The sequence below is a fragment of the Lagenorhynchus albirostris genome, chromosome 20 (genome assembly GCF_949774975.1).
Source record: "Lagenorhynchus albirostris chromosome 20, mLagAlb1.1, whole genome shotgun sequence".
Lineage (NCBI taxonomy): Eukaryota > Metazoa > Chordata > Mammalia > Artiodactyla > Delphinidae > Lagenorhynchus > Lagenorhynchus albirostris.
Genome location: NC_083114.1, coordinates 15,226,837 through 15,243,924, shown reverse-complemented (window position 1 = coordinate 15,243,924; position 17,088 = coordinate 15,226,837). Strand labels below are relative to the sequence as shown.

Here is a 17,088-nt window from a genome sequence, read left to right as displayed (position 1 = left end):
AGTTCCCTAAGCATCAGAAAGGGCACATGGTCACTTATTTATTTTTGATACAAATGTACATGACACACATCTTGACACTCAGCCCACCACCACCACCACACAGGTAGAGCCTGGCCCCCGGGGACAGAGGCGGGATGGGGAGAGGAGCTGGTGGGCGCTGCCATCTGCCTCTCAGCCTTCCCAGGCTGCAGCCCAGGCTCCAGGGACCCAGATACTGCAGGCACTGGCCTCTCAGAGGTTACAGGGAGGGGGCTCTCAGCTGAGTCAGGGACCCCGGGGAGCCAGCCCCAGGCTCAGGTGCTCAGTTCTCTGCCCCAACCAGCACAATCCCCCTCCACAAGGGAGGGGAAGAGAGATGGAGGCAAGTGGTTTTCCTTTTCCGTTCATAGTGAAAGGGTATGAGTGGGGGGAACAATGAGGGGAGGCAGAGGGCAGGACCCCAGCTGGTTACCCGGCAGTCCCTGGCCCCAGGATGGGGGGGAGGGGCCAACGCCCAACACGGGTCCCGCTGCTCTGGTCCCCTCACCCCCTCACAAAACTCCAGTCGGGCCAGGCCTCTGGAACGGCACTGCCGCCCCGCACACTCACACGCAGGCACGCAGGGACACTCAGTTACCACAACATTAAAATTAAGGGGTGGGAGAGAGGAGAGAGAGAAAAAAGACTTTTCCAGTGTTTGCTGCTGGGGACCCCAGGAGCACAGGTTGGGGCCTGTGCCCTAGGCTGGGGCCGTTTGGCATTGAAGGAGAGCAGCAGGGGGCTGGTGGCTACAGGGTGGGGACATCCACAGGTATTATGTACAAGGGGGGATGCCCCCGCTCAGCCCCCAATAGGGCTGGACTGGCTCATGGGGGTGGGGTGCATGTAAGGGAACCACCCCATTTGGAGTGTCCCCACCCGACCCTTTGCTGAGGGTGCCCTAGAGGGCAAGGGGCTGGGAGTGACGCCTTGTAGGCCCCGGCACACTAGAGGGGGAGGGGACGCTATGTACAGGGAGAGGTGCATGGAATGTAGGGGACAGAAGCTCCTGCCACCTCACCTCCCCATCCTTGGGGGCTTGAGGGGGACGGGCACCAGGGCACCTGGCTGCCAGGTGAGAGTGGCAGCACTAAGGGCACTTGTGCCAGTGGCTCTGTTGGGGTGGGGATTAGTGTCTGGAGTGGCCCAGCTCCCATGGCCAGTGAGGTCCCAGGGTGCGGGTGAGGGTGGAGGGAGAGTGGTCACTGCTTCTTCTCTCGGGTGGTGATGGTAACCAGCTGCTTGGCAGCCTTGGCGATGTCGTAGGCGCACTGGATCACCTGCTGAGTCAGCAGCTGGAAGTCCACAGGGGCGCCAGGCTCCGGGGGCACCGTCTTCCGGCACTCGCTCTGCAGCCGGTAGGCGCTGGCGTTGAGCAGCCGCAGGGAGCTGCGCACTGGCTCCAGGGCTGGCCTCTGGAGGGAGGGCAGAGGGAGTCGGGCCTTGGATTTCAAACCACAAGCCATGATGTGGCCCAGTGTGTCCATGGCTCCTCAGGTAGTTGTCAGATCCTCTACACCCGCCCCGCCCTGAGGCCCTGCCCCACCCTGAGGTGCCGCCCAGTCCTGCTCCCCTCTCTGGCCCCTGTACCTTTGGGAAGAGAGAGGCCATCTCAGTCACAGCCAAGTGGATCTTTTCTGAGCACGGCACAAAGCTATGGGGGGAGGGGAGGGTAAATTAGGAGGGCTCTCAGGGAAGGTTCCCAGGGACAGTGGAACACTGGTCCCTCTCTTACCCTCTGCAACACCCCAGAAGTCCATACGAGCTTCCGCCCACCTCCATACCTGTCATGCTTGAATTCCTGGGCAGCCCGCAGTAATTCCTGAATGTTCTTGGTGACCTGCTCCGTCTTCAGGATGACATCCTCTGTGCTGGGAAGCCCAGGGTCGAGGTCTCCATCCAGGCTTTCCAACTCCGGGTGGAAGTCCTCTTCCTTGCCCAGCTCTAGAAACCTCTTCCCTTCCAGGCTGGGGTTAGAGAGGAGAGAGGGAGGCATTCCAGCCGTGAGGCCGCTTGCCTACACCCTCACAGACGCTCAGGGGCCACTCACCCCCCTCCCCCGGGTGCCTCACCCCAGCAGCGGGTCCCCACTTTGCGTGTTTTCATAGTCACTGTCTGCGCCGCTACCATGGCGGGAAAGCTTGCTCTGAAGGAGTACAGGGAAGGGGTGGCAGGTAAGGAGCACATTCACAGACACACACACACACACACCCCCCCCCCCCGCCCATCACCTCCCAAGCACACATCTCACTCAGCCCATCCCTCGGGCCCTGGGGATGCACATTACCGAGTGGCGGCTTCCTTCCTGGGAGCACGACAGCAGTGGGGAGGAGGGAGTGAAGGGCACAGCTGAGGCCGACACCCCCTTCCGGACCTGAAACCCAGGCAGGGCTGGAGTCAGTCTCCTCCTCCCCACCACCCACCTTGCGGCTTCCCTGTAGTGAGGCTGGGACCATGTGTGTCTAGTCATCCCTGTGCCCAGCTTCCAGCATAGAGCCTGGCACCTGCTGGGGCTCACAACCTATTTGTGGGAACGGACCCACCTCCCTCAGGCCCTGCTTACCCGGTAAAGGCCAGCAGGGACGTGCACTGAATAGATGGCGTCATCCTCCAGCTCCTGGGGGTGGCACAGTGGGCGTCATGGAGGGCCCTGCAGTGGTCCCAGCCCCGTCTCCACCCACCACCCCGAGGCCTGTAGGCAGCTCACGGTGCTGTGGAAAGGCTGGAGCCGGGTGGTGAGTTCATCCCCAGGCGGGCCTCCAAAGGGCTTCAGGGCAGAGCCCGGTTCATACATGGAGAAGGCCTGGCGGTCTCTGCGGTGGGTGCTCCCGCCAGGCCCCATGGGCGCGTGCTCCGCTCGTTCGCTGGGGAGTGGGGCTGTGGGCACTGGCCCTGGAGGCTGCCGGATCTGCAAGTTCTCGGCCTGCAGCTTGTGGATCTGAGAGTGAGAGTGGTGTCAAGACACTCCGGATGGTCCAGGCAGCTCCACCACCTCCAGGAGGGGTAACTCCTCCCCGCACTGGGGCCCTGGGAGGCCCCCATCCTCACCTCCCGCTGCAGCCTCCGGAGCTCATCACTCAAGCTGCTGTTGACTTTCATGAGCTGCTGCACCTTTGCCTCAGAGGCAGCCAGGGCCTTCTTGAGCTCCAGGTACTCCTGCAGCGTCACGGCCCCGTCCGACAGGTCTGAGGAGTCCATGCTCTGCAGAAGGAAACGTGAGCCCGTCAGTCCCCTTGTCCCCGAGGCCCGAGCTACGAGAGGATGGAGCAGGGCCTTGGTGGAGGCGTGGGGAGGGGCAGCGCTCAGACCCGAGCACGGTTGTTCCGAGTGGCACCGGCGCTGCGCAGGGGCTCCTGGTCTGTGTCCTCGTCTGAGGCCACGCTGTCGTAGTCGTGCTGGTCGTCCAGGTCACTCTGGCTCCGCACAGACAGCTCGAGGTTGTCTGAGGGCACAGGCCTGTCACTCAGGGCTCACACGGCCCATCTATCATGCCACCCCCAGAAGGGAGCCATGAGAGAGAATATCCTGGAACAGTGCCCACCACCGCGCCCCCATCCACGCCCTTCCCACCTGTGGGGCTGCTCAGGCTCTTGCCCTGCTGTCTCCGCTTGGCCTCACTGAGAATGTCGATGATCAAGGTGGCAAACTCTCGGGCATTAAAGCGGGCCAACTTCTGTCGCCCCTGAGAGGCAGAAAGGGCCAGGCCGGTGTGAGAAGGCCCTTAGGGCTGACACACAGAGATGGGGACAAAGCAACCAGGCCGTCCGACAGTTGACTTAACCACAGCTAAAACGTGCCAGACCAGCTCGCGGGCCAGGGCAGGGGGTGGGGCATGACACAGATGCGGGGTGCCTGGGGGAGCTCTCAGGAAGAGGCTGGAACGCCTCCCCGGGGGGCTGCTCACCAAATGCTCCAAAGAACAGCCTCCTCCCCATTCCCAAATCCCAGAGCCAGCGGGGCCAGGGAGAGGCCGCAGCCAGGAGTGGGGAAGACTCGGCCCAGACAGCAGCCTGCCAGGAAGGGCAGGACCCATAGAGCTGGTGACCCCAGGAGGGGAGATCATCGCCCCAGCCCACCCCCCCCCCCGCCCCCGGTCCAGCCCACTCACCTGATTCCGCGTGGCTGAGTATTCAGGGTTAACGGGCAGGAAGGGTACGGCACTGCGCTCCGTCACCAGGGTGCTGTGGTTTTGGGTTGCCAGCCACACTGGGGGGGAGGGGCAGGGAGCGGATGGTCCGCGGTGGCCAGGCCCACGGGGTGGAGGTGGGAAAGCGAGGAGCACAGCCTTCCGAGCTCCTCCCCATGCCCACCGAGTGTTGGTGTTCAAGAAAGGGGTGGTCTCCGGACAGGGGAAGTAAGGCTGGGTCAGGGAGAGGCCTGTTGGGGACTGACAAACAGAACGAGGCGACTCCCTCCCGCCAGCCCCTGCCAACCGGGAGTTTGGGCTGGAATCTGGCTGTGGCCAGGAAGAAGGGATGTAGGGGGCGGAGTGGGACTGGGGAGAGAGCCAAAGTGGGAGGCAGCCAGAGCAGAGGAGCCCCAGTCCAGGGCGCTGGGGGGAGGAGCAGGCTGGCCGCGTCCAGCTCAGCATGCTCTGCCTGCTGGGCTGGGCTCACAGCTGGCCCGGGCTTACGTGCAGGCCGGCCGGGCAGACCAGCCCCCGGTACCTCTTCCTAGTCCCAGTAAAAGGACCCCAGAGCCACACCAGGTCCCAGCCCCTCCCCAGCAGGCAGGCACGCTGTCCCCTCTGCCCAAGACTTCGATCCCCTCCCGGCTCACCAGCGTCATTTTCTCTTCGATCCACCTCGTCATACACGTCCATGGCAAGTTCCTCAAAAAGCCGGTTGCTGAGCTGGAGGCGGAGACGGGGACCCAGGCTTTGTCAGATCAACTGGCCCCCCCAGTGCCAAGCAAGCCAGCTCACCAGGATCTTAGAAGATGTCGAAAACGATTTGTGTGTCCCTTGTGCCGCCCAGCCCTCCCCCCGGTCTCAGAACTGGCAACTGGGGTAGGGGTCTGCCTGCCAAGCTCCGAGGTGGGAGAGGCAGAGGGAGACCAAAGCAGACTGGTGAGTGCCCAGGTAGCTAGAGATGCGCCTCGTGCCCTGGGAGCCTTCGGAGGGCAGAGCCAGGGTCAAAGGCGAGGGGTGCGGAGGTGGAGGACAGGTGACTGAGGAGACTAGAGTGAGGGGCAGGTCCAAGACTTGGAAGAGGGCACCAGGTCAGAGAAAGGGGGAGCCGTCGCAGGGACGGGGCGGGTCAGAGATGGAGGGCAGCTCCAAGCCTTAGGGGCCCGAGGAGACTCACCGCCTGCAGCTTCTTCTTGGCAGCTTTGGCCAACTCGGACAGGTCTAGGCTGTGGACAAAGGAGGGAGACGGGAATGGGGAAGAGGGGAGGGGCCAGATGTGGGCGGTGGCCAGGCCCCTGCCAGTGACCTCCCAAACATGCAGGGATCCCAGGGAGACGACACCCCAGGTGCTGCACACCAAATGCCTCCCTGCCCCACCAAACCTCCAGAGCCTGTCCCCGAGCAGGCACCATATACCTCTGAGACATGCACTTTTGCCGAGATCTAAGTCCAGAGGAAGGCAGCAGAGGGAAGAACAGGACAGAGGCAGCAATTACCCAGGAGCAGGGCAGCAAACGCCTTCCCACGTCAAGCTCAGACCCGTCGCCGTGCACACGCCAGACCCAGAGTGTACCAAGCCCAACTCATCTTCCCCCCAGCCCCTCCTCGGCCGGCTCGCTCTTCCTCTCAGTGACCCACCGCACCAGCGGCAGCTCCTGGGGGTCACCTGCAACCTCCCTCACCCTCAAGCCCTAGCCAGGCTTTCCCCAGGTTCTGCCATTCCATCCTCCTGCCTGGTCTTTTGCAACATTTCTTCACCCATCTTCCCGCTTCCAGTCTTGCCCCTGCACCCCTTTATTCACCCAGAAGCCAAAGTATTTTTGACACATCTGGCTGCGCTACCCCTCGCCTTAAGAACTTTTCAATAGTAACAGGTTATGTATGGCACACTTCAACAAAAAGCTCATTTAAAAATATGCTAGGGAATTCCCTGGCGGTCCAGTGGTTAGGACTCGGTGCTTTCACTGCCGGGGGCCCAGGTTGGGGAACTAAGATCCTGCAAGCCACGCGGTGCGGCCAAAAAAATAAACGAAATAAAAACGCTAAATGCTTTGCAGGCGCTATCTTATTTAATCCTCTCAGAAGCCCAGAAAGAAAGTCACCCTTATTTCCAGGAGCAGTAACTAAGGCTCAGAGAGGTTAAGGAGCCTGCCTGAAGCCACACAGCCAGTAAGCGGCAGAGCAGACTCCACACGACCGTGTTGGAACCTCTCTGCTCTTGGGGTGGTCTCAGCTCTTGTCGGGGCTCAGGACCGGCCACTCTCTTGCCCCGTCTCTCTTCCAGTCTTGCTCCTGGGATTCCCTGCCTATCACATGCTTCAGCTACACAGTCTGCCTGTAGTTCCTGGCACAGCATTTCTGACGTCTATGCCTTTGCCTCTTTTGCTGCACTCCCCACAATGGACTACAACTGACTAGGGTGCCTCTCCTCTTGGCTGTGACCTCCTTAAGGGTAGGGATCACGCCTGAGTTACCTCTGGGTCCAGCGGCAAGAACAGCTGGCACTGGGAAGGTGGTCAGTTAACATTTCATTGAGAACACGTTTACAACACACACGCAAGCAGGCAGACACATCAGGCAAAATCAGACCAGAAAAGTAGCGGGGTGTCTTGGGGTCTCAGCAGAGAGAAGATCTGGGCGTTCAGGGATCCGAGGTGCCCAGGTCTGACCATCCCCATCTGGCCACACTGGCTTCTGAAGGAGAGGGAGGGAGCCTCCTCTCCAGATCCAGGCCAGCAGGCACAGCTTGGCCATCGCGGGCAGCCACCAGGTGGCGCTAGCATCCATCTGGTGAGCTGGGTGAGCATCCCCCCACCCCACCCCCCACCCCCACCCCGAGCTTGAGCTCTTGGGGCCTCTTGGATAAGAGGCAGAAACACCTCTACTGGCCTTGGGCCCGCAGCCCCTGCCCAATTTTGGCCTGGCAGAATCCCGAAGTTAGTCAAACTCCTGGGGCCCACCACCTTTTCACTGAAGAGCAAAAATTTGTCTAAAGATTTTACAGTTGGGGTCAGTGCCACTGGGAACAGAACTCAAGTGATCCGCTGCTCCTAGGGGGGCTGTTTCTGGTACTCAAACCCCATGTGCTTGACAGCCATGGGGGTTAGGCTGTGCTGGCCGTGTGCTGAGTCAACATTTCTTACCTGCCTTGGGGCCCAGCATTAGGGAGTGAGGACTGGACTGCGATATGCTTGTGCCTCCAGCCCCGAAGGGGAATGGGGGTGGGGGTCCCAGGCCCCTAAAGCTGAAGAGTTGGGGGGTGGGGGCGGCTCTGGGGGTCTGGCACCCGCAGGGCATCCAGCCGCCTCTGGGAAGGGGTGTCAGGTGGGCACTCACCTGTCTGCCATCTGTGGGATGATGTAATGCCCATTCCTGTGATCTGAATAAAAATAAAAATGCCAAGTCACTGGTGCTGGGTGGCCTTAGCAGCTGGGAGCCCACCTCACTGCCACGAGCAGGGCTTGGCACCCAGAAGTGACAGGGGAAGGGAGGAGGGCAGGCCACCCCCAAGAGCCCTGGGAACTGGCTGGAAGTTATGCCCACCCCCACTCCCTACCCCAACACGCTGCAGCCCAGAGCCTGCAGCAATTTCACAGGAGCCAGTTGCCTAGCAACGTTGTTCCCCAGCCGGCTTTGTCACCATGGCACCTGCTGCTGGGGTGTGTCTGGGTCCCACCTGCCTGGCCCAGCCGAGCCTGCCCCACACACTGCTCACCCGGCTTGCGTCCACAGAGGTAGAAGGCCAACCGGTCAGTGAGCTCATACTGGCACTCGACTAGCCTTTCCGCCAGCTCATGGTGCCCCGCCTGCCTGTGGGGAGGGGGCATGGCTCAGCCCTACAGCCGCAGCCCACTCCCCACACCCACCTGAGCCTCACCCTTCAGCGGACCCTCACCTGGCATAGTCAATGGGTGTGCGGCCGTTAACATCAGGGGAGCCAGGGTCAGCCCCGTACACTACGAGAAGCTCGGCCTGCAGCGTCTGCCCTGCCTTGGCAGCCACATGCAGCGGTGTGGTGCCCTTCTCTGGGTGGAAGAAGTTGGCCTGGGCGCCCAGGGACAGCAGGCGCAGACACGTCTCCAGGTTTCCCGTCCGCACGCTCGAGTGGAGTTGCTGTGAGGAGCAGAGTGTGCCACAAACGGGTGTGGGGGGGCCCCTCCCACCCCCCTCCCACCTCCAGCGGCCCCTGGTCCAGGCCCGCCTGGGACTCCTACCAGCTCCAAGGGGCCCAGCTGAAGTTAGGTTGTCGAGGAGACAGAGGGCTTCCCACTAGGAGTTCATGCCAATTAATCACAGCTGCAGTCAGTCACCACCTACCACAGCTGTTAACTCTGTGGTAGATGCTATTTCTTTCCCATTTTACAGATAAGGAAACCGAGGCTCTGGGAGGCTCAGAAACTGCCCAGAGTTTTCTGCCTTTCGGGCGGCAGCTGAAGAATTTTAGCCTCGTGTGTCCACTTGGGAGCGGAGGGGCCTTATTCACACGCGGCCTGACCACACAATCTCGTCCCTCCACCGTGCCCACCATGCTTGCCTGACCTGGCTGCCTTGGGGGCCTAGGGCTCAGTGGTGATGGCACTGTGGGTGAGGAGAGGAGAGGCCCAGCCCTCCGCTGTGGGGCCCCGCCAACCTTGCTGAGGTCCTTGGCGGTGACTCCGTCGTCGTCCCGGCAGGGCAGCTTGTGCACAAAAGCCAGCATCTGGTACTTGGCTCTGATGAACTCTGACTTGATGGGGCTGCATGGAGCACGCAGGAGGAAATGGGGAGCAGAGCGGGAGAGGCCAGTTGCCCAGCGACCTCCCAGGCTCCTGCCCCTGAGCGCACAACCTCAGCCACCACCCCTCGAGCCCGACTCACTGGACTTTGTCTTGGGGGTTGGCTTTGCGCCGGCCGCTCTGCACCTGCGCGGGGTCCAGCAGGGAATGCTCCCAGATGGAGTTGGCCCCGTTGCTGGCGAGTGTGTGCACCATCTGTAGGGAAGAGGTGCCAGAGTGAGAATGCCCACTGCGCGCTGGGGAACACCTCCGAGCACCAGGCTGGACACAGTACTAAAAGGCCTACTGTGTGCCTGGCACCGCTGCACCCCTACCCAGTCAGGCCATCCCAGCCAAGGATGCGGGTCCTGCTTAGCACTTCGGGTGACATGGTGGGCACACCAAGGCTCTGAGACGTTAAACTCAACACCACATGGCCGAGCTACTAGGTGGCAGAGCTGGGGTGAGAGCCCAGGTCTGTGTGACTCCGGTCCTGGAAGCCTCCTCTCCGCGTGGGCCGGCGCCCGGGTGGAGAGGGTCAGGATTGGGTTCTGCCCTGGGTGGGTGCTGCCCCCGGAAGCTGCGGGATCCAGACAGCTGTGTATGTGGGTGTGGCGGGGAAACGTGCCAGCGCTCAGCACACGCTACGGGGAAGGAAGCACGGCCCAGCACAGCCCGTACCTGCAGCAGAGTGGGGGGCCAGGCGCTGTGGCGAAGGTGCTTGACGATGGAGATGTGGCGTCCCAGGCTCCGGTGCACACTGCAGCACTCGTCACACACCAGCACACCCCTGCTGATGGAGGCCCAGCCGGGGTCTGCCGGGGTGGGGGGAAGGGTCAGCCACAGCCAGACACGGGCGAGGCCTCCTGAACACCGCCCGGGGCCCGCACTACGCTTAGAACTCCACGCACATTTGCTCACTCAGTCCCCCAAGGCTCTGGGAGCTGGACCAGCAATGAGGACGCTGAGCTCTGGAGGTGGGAGGGACTCCCATCAGAGCCAAGCCCCTTCCTACAGGTCTTTGCCCCTCTGGGGAGGTGTGGTCCCCAGGGCCTACTCAGCGGGCAAAGCTTCCTGTCCTGCAGCCACTGCGACCAGTTCCACAGCCTTTCCCCAGGGAACAAGGCTGCCACCCTAGCCCTGCCCCAGGGAGGCAGAAGTCCCCAAGGACTGCACGCCACACATCTCTAGGCACTCCTGTGTCCGGATCAGTGCCACATTTCTCCTACACTCAGGCTTCTTTTAGAACCACTAGCTCACCTGCCTGACCCATCACACCCCTCTGAGGGCTCCTGCCTCTGTCCTCATCCTGGCAGGTAAGAGCCCCTTTCATGACCGAGTCTCCTGACACCACCAGTGATGGGGTGAGCTGGAGCCCCTCTTAAGGGGGATGGAGAGAGCAAAGGAACTAACACTGACTGAGTACCCACTGTGTACCAGTTGGGTGCCGTAAGTACGGTACCTCTAATGACTGTCAGGCAAGGTGGGAAATGCTACCCCTGCTTTACCAATGAGGAAGCAGTGTCTCAGAGAGGTTAGGGTGCTTATTCAAAGCCACACAGCTAATGAGTGGGATTGCTGGGATGTGAACCCAGGCATTTAGACGCTGGAGACCATGCCATGTCCACACCAGCTGCTGCTGCAGCCCCAAGTGGGCGAGGGCCATGGGAGCCACTCTCCACTCCTTGGGGAGTAGTGAACTTTAGAAGCAAGGGGGACCAGAGCAGGATGGGAACTCCTGGGGTCCTTCTCCAGGGCAGGGGAGATGCCACCCATCCCAGGCCCCTTGGGAAAGGGGGAGGAGACAGCTGCATACAGCTCAGGCTGCAGAAAGGTCACGGGGGAGAAAGCAGCCATTGTGTGCCACTGGAGAGTGGGGGCAGGGAGCCTCTCTCGCAGGACACTGTGCTCTGCCCAGGCCCCCGGCCTGTCTCACGAAGCCCTGTCCTGGCGGGGGGTGAGGGGGTGGGGACTGGCTCTCTGCCTCGCCCCTAGTGCTCATGTTGTCCAGAGCGGCCCCCACCAGGGGAGGGGACAGGCTTGGGGTAATGAGAGCTTCTCCAACCAGAAGGCAATTCTCATACCCTTCCCTGCAAGGACTTCTACCAGTGTTCGCCAGAGAACTGTGAGGAAACTGAGTCAGGATACAGCCTGAGCTCTGCCGTGGTGAGTGTCCCCTCCATGGCATGGAAACAGGAGGTGAAAGGAGGAGGGCTCAGTTCTTTGGGTCTGGACTTCTTTAGGGATCCCCCCAAAACAGGGCAGAGGGATGCAGGAGGTACCGGCCATACACCTTCCTCGGAGGCTGAGGGGCCCACGAGGAAAGGACCCGCCATCTGTGCCAAGAGGGGGAGCCCTAGAGCAAACTTTAGTGTTGGCTTTACCCAAACGGTGAGGGCCCCCCAGGCATGTAAAGCTCCTTTCCCCCCCACCCCCAAACACCACTGGGTCAGGGGTCTGCCTGCCAGCCCCCTCCGCCAGCCCAGGCAGGAAGCTGGAAATGACGCAGCCTGAATTCCTCTTGTTGAAATGGTGGGGTTTCCTGTCAGGAGGGAGCCGCCCAGGCCAGGATCATAAATGGGCAGCTCTAAGGCCTCCACCCCAAGCCCGTGGCCCTACCGGAGAAGCCAGACCTGGGAAGGCTGGCCAGATATCCAGGGCCAGACCAGACATGGTGAGCCCCTGAATGAGGCAGTGACCAGGATCTGGGGAAAGGGGTCCAAGGCTCTGCTCGGCACTCCCCCAGCCTGGGGGAGGGGTTCTCCCTCTCTTCCACGGTGACCTGAAATAGGAAGGGTGGGCAGGGGACACTGTCCTGGTCTGGGGCACACTGGTGCCAGCTCAGTTCTGGATGACACAGATGGGTCACCTTACTATCTACTCCCTATGTCCAAGGGGCCTGGGCCTACCCAAGCAGGAGCCCCCAAGGCCCACCTAGGCCAGTTCCTAAGCCAAAGGGCCAGGAAGGGTTTCTGAGAGTCAAATGGCTATTGTAATTTAAGGTTAAGGGACCCTTGCCCCCAAATAGGCTTCCAGGACCAAACTCAGGGCAGAAGGGTAGGGGGCAGAAGGGTTAGGGGATGTGGTCTCCTCCTCAGTACCCTGCCAACCTTCCCCCTGGGCTTCTGCCTCAGTCATGGGGGGGGGGCGTCTGGTACGTGTGAGCAAGTGGCAGGAGGGGTCCTGGGATAATGTTCACCAGCACCAACCCCATGGAGGCCTCTATTAAGGTGAATACATGTCACACCCAAAGCCACTGGTGACCTCCAGGGCCCGGAGCCAGCCTCTTCTTATCTAGGGACCAGATCCTCACTAGACAAGAGAGAGAAGCCCACCATCTTGAAAGCAGGCAAGAGTAATCCATGGGGATAGAGGCCAGAATGGCGGTTGCCTCTGGGGGGCGTTGACACAAGAAAGCCCTATAAGGTGATAGGAATGCTCTACCTCTTGATCGGAGTTGTGGTTACACAAGTATATACACAGGTAAAAACTTATCTGGCTGAACAATAAGATAAAGGCACTTTGCTGTACATAAGTTATACCTCAGTAAAAGAGGAAGCCCATCGCTCACCCCACCCCATAATCTACATTATGAAGACAAATGAGCCTGCAGGTTCCCAAATGTCCCTAGCTGGTGGCCAGCCTTGCTCACTCCAGGTGCCTGCAGGATGGGCATCTTGAGGTCTTCACGCCTGTGCCTGGGGCTGCCAAAGTGGGAAGGCTGCCTGAAGGCCTGTGGGGTGAGGCGCAGGCCCCTGACAGAGAAGCCAGGACTGTGCGGCAGGGTGAGTGGAGGGGCAGGAAACATTCTCCAGGGTTCCCCGACCCCTGGCCCTCTCCTGGATTCCCAAGGCAGGCAGGGACACAGACGGTGCCTAACGAGGTGGCACCAGCTGCCAGAGCAGCCAGGCTATGCCCAGCCGTCTCCGTACTCACACTTGTCCCGTGTGCCCAGGCCTGTGAGCAGAGGGAGGACAGGGCCCTTCTGGGTCAGGCTGCATCTTACCTTTCACCTCCATGACCCTGCAAATTAACCAACCACAAAAAGGCCACGACCCCATTCCTAGGGCTGGGACTGCAGGGCTCCTATCACAATGAGAAGCCTTTGGGTAGGAAGCCACCAAGGAGGTGGCTCTGGGCCTGGGCTCCAAACTGCTGGTTTCCCTCAAGCCTCTTACCTGGGCTGCTACAGGTCCCAAACTGAAAATGCCACGCCATGCATCATAGGGTCGGGGTGTGGGGTAGCCCCAAAGAGTCAGCTGGGGTCCTGAGAAGCATCCAGACACTTGAAGAATGCCTGCGATGTGCCAGACACCATGCTAGGTGCTGGGGTGGGGGGATGAGCAAGACTTCATCAGCACCCTGCACGCCCCACCATCCTGACCTCACCACCTGCCTCTCCCTGATCTGTATTCTGGATCAGGGGAAAAGGAGATTCCGGGGGGGCACAAATGGCTCTGTGGGATGAGGACTGGGGGTGGGAGCTGGGCACCCCAACACAACAGATACACACCACTCCTGCCCATGCCCACTGGACATCCAGAGGCTTCCAGCCAAACAGTCAAATGCAGCAGAGAAAGGACAACTGCCTTGCTAATGCTGCCCAGTGTCCCCCTGGCCCAGAATCAGGACCACAGACTTGGAGGTGGAACAGTCCTCAAAAACCATTTCTACTCCAACTTCTTTGCCTCAGAGTTGAGGAAACTGAGACCCAGAGTGAGGAAAGTCTTGCCATGAGTCACACAGTAAGCTGGAAACAAAGACAACACCAAAATCCAGGCTTCCCTGATAAAGTGTTTACTAAGCAACCCCCTCCCAGTCCTACCTGCCCTCCCCCACTGCTACGTCTGCCCAGCAGAGGTGCAGAACAGCCTCGGACAGACAGACAGAAGGCAAGCTCTCCTCCCAGCCCTTCCATCCCCAGACCTGCCTGCGGCTGGGGTAAGGAGAGAGTTTCTAACTAATCAGGGGTAGGGACACCCCTTCTCTCCTCCCCTCGCCCCCCTCTCAGATAGTTTCTTCAAGGCCCTCTTGACCATGACATGCCCTGAGAGGAGGCCTCAGGGTCAAAACCACCCAGATCACCGTGCCTCTGCCAGGCACCCACAGTTCCCTGTTGGGGTCCTGGTCCTGTCCAAAGGGTGGCTGCAAGTTACGGGCCCACAAAACAGCACCCCACACTCTCACACTTATTTTGTGCCCAGAGGTTCACAGACAACCCCACCCTCCCCCGAGTCTGCCCAGAGGTCTCCCAGGGAGATGGTGCCTTTTCTAAAAAGAAGCCGGTCAAGGGCCAGGGCTTTCCTTTCCCCAGGCCAGCTGCTGAGCCCCATCACTGGCAGTGTCCTCCCACATCAGAATGGAGCAGCCTCTCTGGGTCACTGATCCTCACTTCCTCAGTAGGTCGGGGGGGGGGGGTTTACATCAGCCCGGACCTGACTCTGCTGGGAAGGAGAAGGGAAACACCACGGTAAATATAGCCAAGAGGCAGGCCAAGAAGCCAGGTGGATCCCAGGAATCTAGGCACCCCTCGGCACTGCTCCCTACCCATTTCTGGCCAGACTGGGCTAGGGGATGGGGAGGGGTCTGTGCCCAGGCTGGGGTAACGCCAAGCCCACCTTCCAAGTAGGCCTTACTGGAACCCAGTAAAAGCTGTCTCGTTGCTCCCAGTCACCAGGCCTGGGGACGCCTCGGGGGAAGATGCCCAGGCTCGTGGTGGCCCTGAACACCAGGCCCTGCGAGGAGCCTTGGGAACCCGGGGCAGGGAGTCCTAGGAGTAGCCACCCCGTCATCTGCTCCCGAGGAAACAGTATCCAGGCCCCCCTGGCCCATCTGCCCAGCTCTCTGCCCCTTGCCCTCCGCCACCCCAGCGGGCGCGCAGACCATGCGAGCAGCAGGTGCAAGACGCGGGGGTGGCACTGAGATGACACAAAACCACACTCGCCCCCACCTCCTAAACCCGGCCGGCCTCTGCCACAGCCCTCCTGCCACCCCAGGCTGGCGCTTCCGTTTGGATACTGAGATGGAAGGGGGGCAGCCAGCTGCCCTCCTCCCTCATACTGAGGGGTGGGAGGCGGCGCCGGTAATGTCCTTCCTCGCCGGTCCACGGACGCGAGGAAACAGCGGCCCCCCAAGCCTCCCTCCCGCCAAGGACGCGGCTCCGCAGTGGCCCGGGCGGGGGCCGAGACCGGAGGCCGGAGGCCGCAGCCCCCGGCCCGGTCCCGCCCCGCCCTCCGGCCCCGCAAAGCGCTCCCGCCAGGCCCCGGCGCCCGCCCGGCGGTGCCTCGGTGAGCGGTCCCGCCCCCGGCCCGGCCCCGCTTACCCGGGGCGCTGCAGTCCGCACACACCTCCGCTCGCGGCCCCTTCCGGGACATCCTCAGCGGCGACGCGGCCGCAGCCCTCTGGGCCAGCGTGGGGGGCGCGGGCGGCGGGCCCGGGCGGCGACGGCCCCTGCAGCCCGGCCCAGCTCCGGCAAGGCCTCGGCTAGGCTCCGCGAGCCCGGCCAACCGTCCGCCCCCGAGGCTGGCCCGGAACCCGCCGTGCCCGCCCGCCCGCTCGCCCTCGGGCGCCCTCCGCCCCGCACCGCCCCGCGCCGCCCCGCGCAGCCCCTCCGCCGCTCGCCGCTCTCTCTCTCCGCCCCCTGCGCGGCTCCCGGCCGCTCCTGCAGGAAGCGGCGCAGGCCCGTCCCACCGGGGGAGGGGCAGACTGCACACCCGCCCCGCCGCCAGGCCCTGCCTGCCGCGCCTCCAGGAGAAAGGAAGCCGAGAGCGCGGGCGGGAGGGGGCGGGGGCGCTTAAAGGGGCCACGGCCGCCGCAAGGCCAGAGCCGGCAGTGCCTCCTACGGCCCAGGCCTCGGCTCCGGCGCACCCCTGTCCCCAGACGGTGTGAGTTTGCCTCACAGCCCCATCCCCTTCATTTCCGGGGACAGTGACCCCTGGGGATCAGAGAAGAGAGTAAGGAGCTGGAGGCCCGGGCTCCCCTTCCTCATCAAGGGGCTGTGGTTCAGGGTACCCGCTGTGGTTCAGGGTACCTGTCTCTGTTTGGGGTGAGTTGTGCATCCTGGTCCCCCATGAGTCCGCCTGTGTGTCCAGGTGTATGTGTGGTCACACTCTTGCTGACTACGCACACCGCCAGCAATATGGACGCCCAGGTGCCAGAGGTCATGCAGTGTATCCCCTGCCACCGGGCTAAAAAGACATTTATCCCTCCTCCATGCTTTCATCCAGAGAGGAAAGAATCTGGGCAATTTTTTTTGAAGACCTCCTGAGGAGTGACCACTGTGCCTGTGTGCAGTAATATCCACTTCGCATCGGTCTTGTATATATCAACGATGTTTCTGAGCCACCAGGGGTGTGTGTGTCCAGGGCGTGTGCATATAACATACAGGGACCTTTTTTGTGGTGGCCTTTCTTCCTGGACTTCACACTGAGACTCATTGGAGGTGGGCGGGAGTGGACAGGGAGAGAAGGCGCAGGCCGCACGTGGGTGCACCCCTGGACTGAGCATGCTCCCCCATACACGTGTGCCCCACGTGAACCCAACCCCCATCCCTGCAGCAGCAAAAGGCCAGAGCTCTGTGAGGAGAGGGCAGGGGTGCCCAGGCCCAGGCCCAAGGGCCAGGTCAGTGGTGACACGATTAAGGGACGGTTCCCCAGATTAGGGGAGGGCTCCCCATCGGCATGTAGTCCTGCTGTGTAACAAGGGAGCAGGAGGGGAGTCGTTGGGCAGGGGTGCAGGAGTTGGTTGATTTTATCCCAGCGGTGCCAGAGCAGCAGTGACTTGTGGGTGGCAGGCTGCTTCCCTGGGGGAGACAAGTAATGTTCATGAGTCACACCACCCGAAATATATGCAAAGCTGCCTCCATCGCCTTTCGCTGCAGCCCAGATTGACAAGTTTGTTTGAGATTGCGATCCACGAGGTATATTTATAATCGCACCTTAGAAAAAAATCTTCTTGCAGGCACCCCCTCCCCCCATAGCCAGCAGCTCCTCTGGCAGGGTTTCTGCGAGCTAAGATACCTCGCGGAGGGGGGGGGGGCGGGGGAGGGAGAACACCACCTGCCGCCCTGTGCTGCACTCCACCGAGGAGTCTGTCCATGGGCTTGGTGGCCCCATCCCTGGCGATGGGAGGAGCGGCCTGTCCGCTCTTCCTGGGCGCACAGCCCACGAGCTGTGGCCGCCCGTTCAC

At 61.7% G+C, this 17,088-nt stretch overlaps 2 protein-coding genes across 5 annotated transcripts in view; one reads left to right on the top strand and one right to left on the bottom strand.

Moving 5' to 3' along the window:
• Nucleotides 1–17,088, top strand: part of ANKRD13B (ankyrin repeat domain 13B) — a 36,701-nt gene that overhangs the window by 275 nt on the left and 19,338 nt on the right. The window lies entirely within an intron of this gene.
• GIT1 (GIT ArfGAP 1) lies at nt 26–15,390 on the bottom strand. Of its 4 annotated transcripts, none has more exons than XM_060134901.1 (21): nt 15,224–15,390; nt 9,583–9,716; nt 9,005–9,117; nt 8,778–8,883; nt 8,043–8,260; nt 7,863–7,957; nt 7,484–7,526; nt 6,737–6,841; nt 5,325–5,373; nt 4,798–4,870; nt 4,127–4,224; nt 3,589–3,700; nt 3,327–3,460; nt 3,067–3,219; nt 2,726–2,956; nt 2,582–2,635; nt 2,306–2,392; nt 2,091–2,164; nt 1,803–1,985; nt 1,609–1,672; nt 26–1,433 (listed from the first exon to the last, which is right to left on the bottom strand). In XM_060134901.1, the coding sequence occupies exons 1-21, from the start codon at nt 15,273–15,275 to the stop codon at nt 1,221–1,223; spliced, it is 2,391 nt and encodes a 796-aa protein (XP_059990884.1). In that variant the 5' UTR covers nt 15,276–15,390; the 3' UTR covers nt 26–1,220. The 4 variants fall into 4 exon arrangements, with proteins under 4 accessions (XP_059990884.1, XP_059990887.1, XP_059990885.1 ...); XM_060134904.1 differs by having other exon boundaries at nt 15,249–15,321; XM_060134902.1 differs by lacking the exon at nt 15,224–15,390 and adding an exon at nt 13,080–13,711.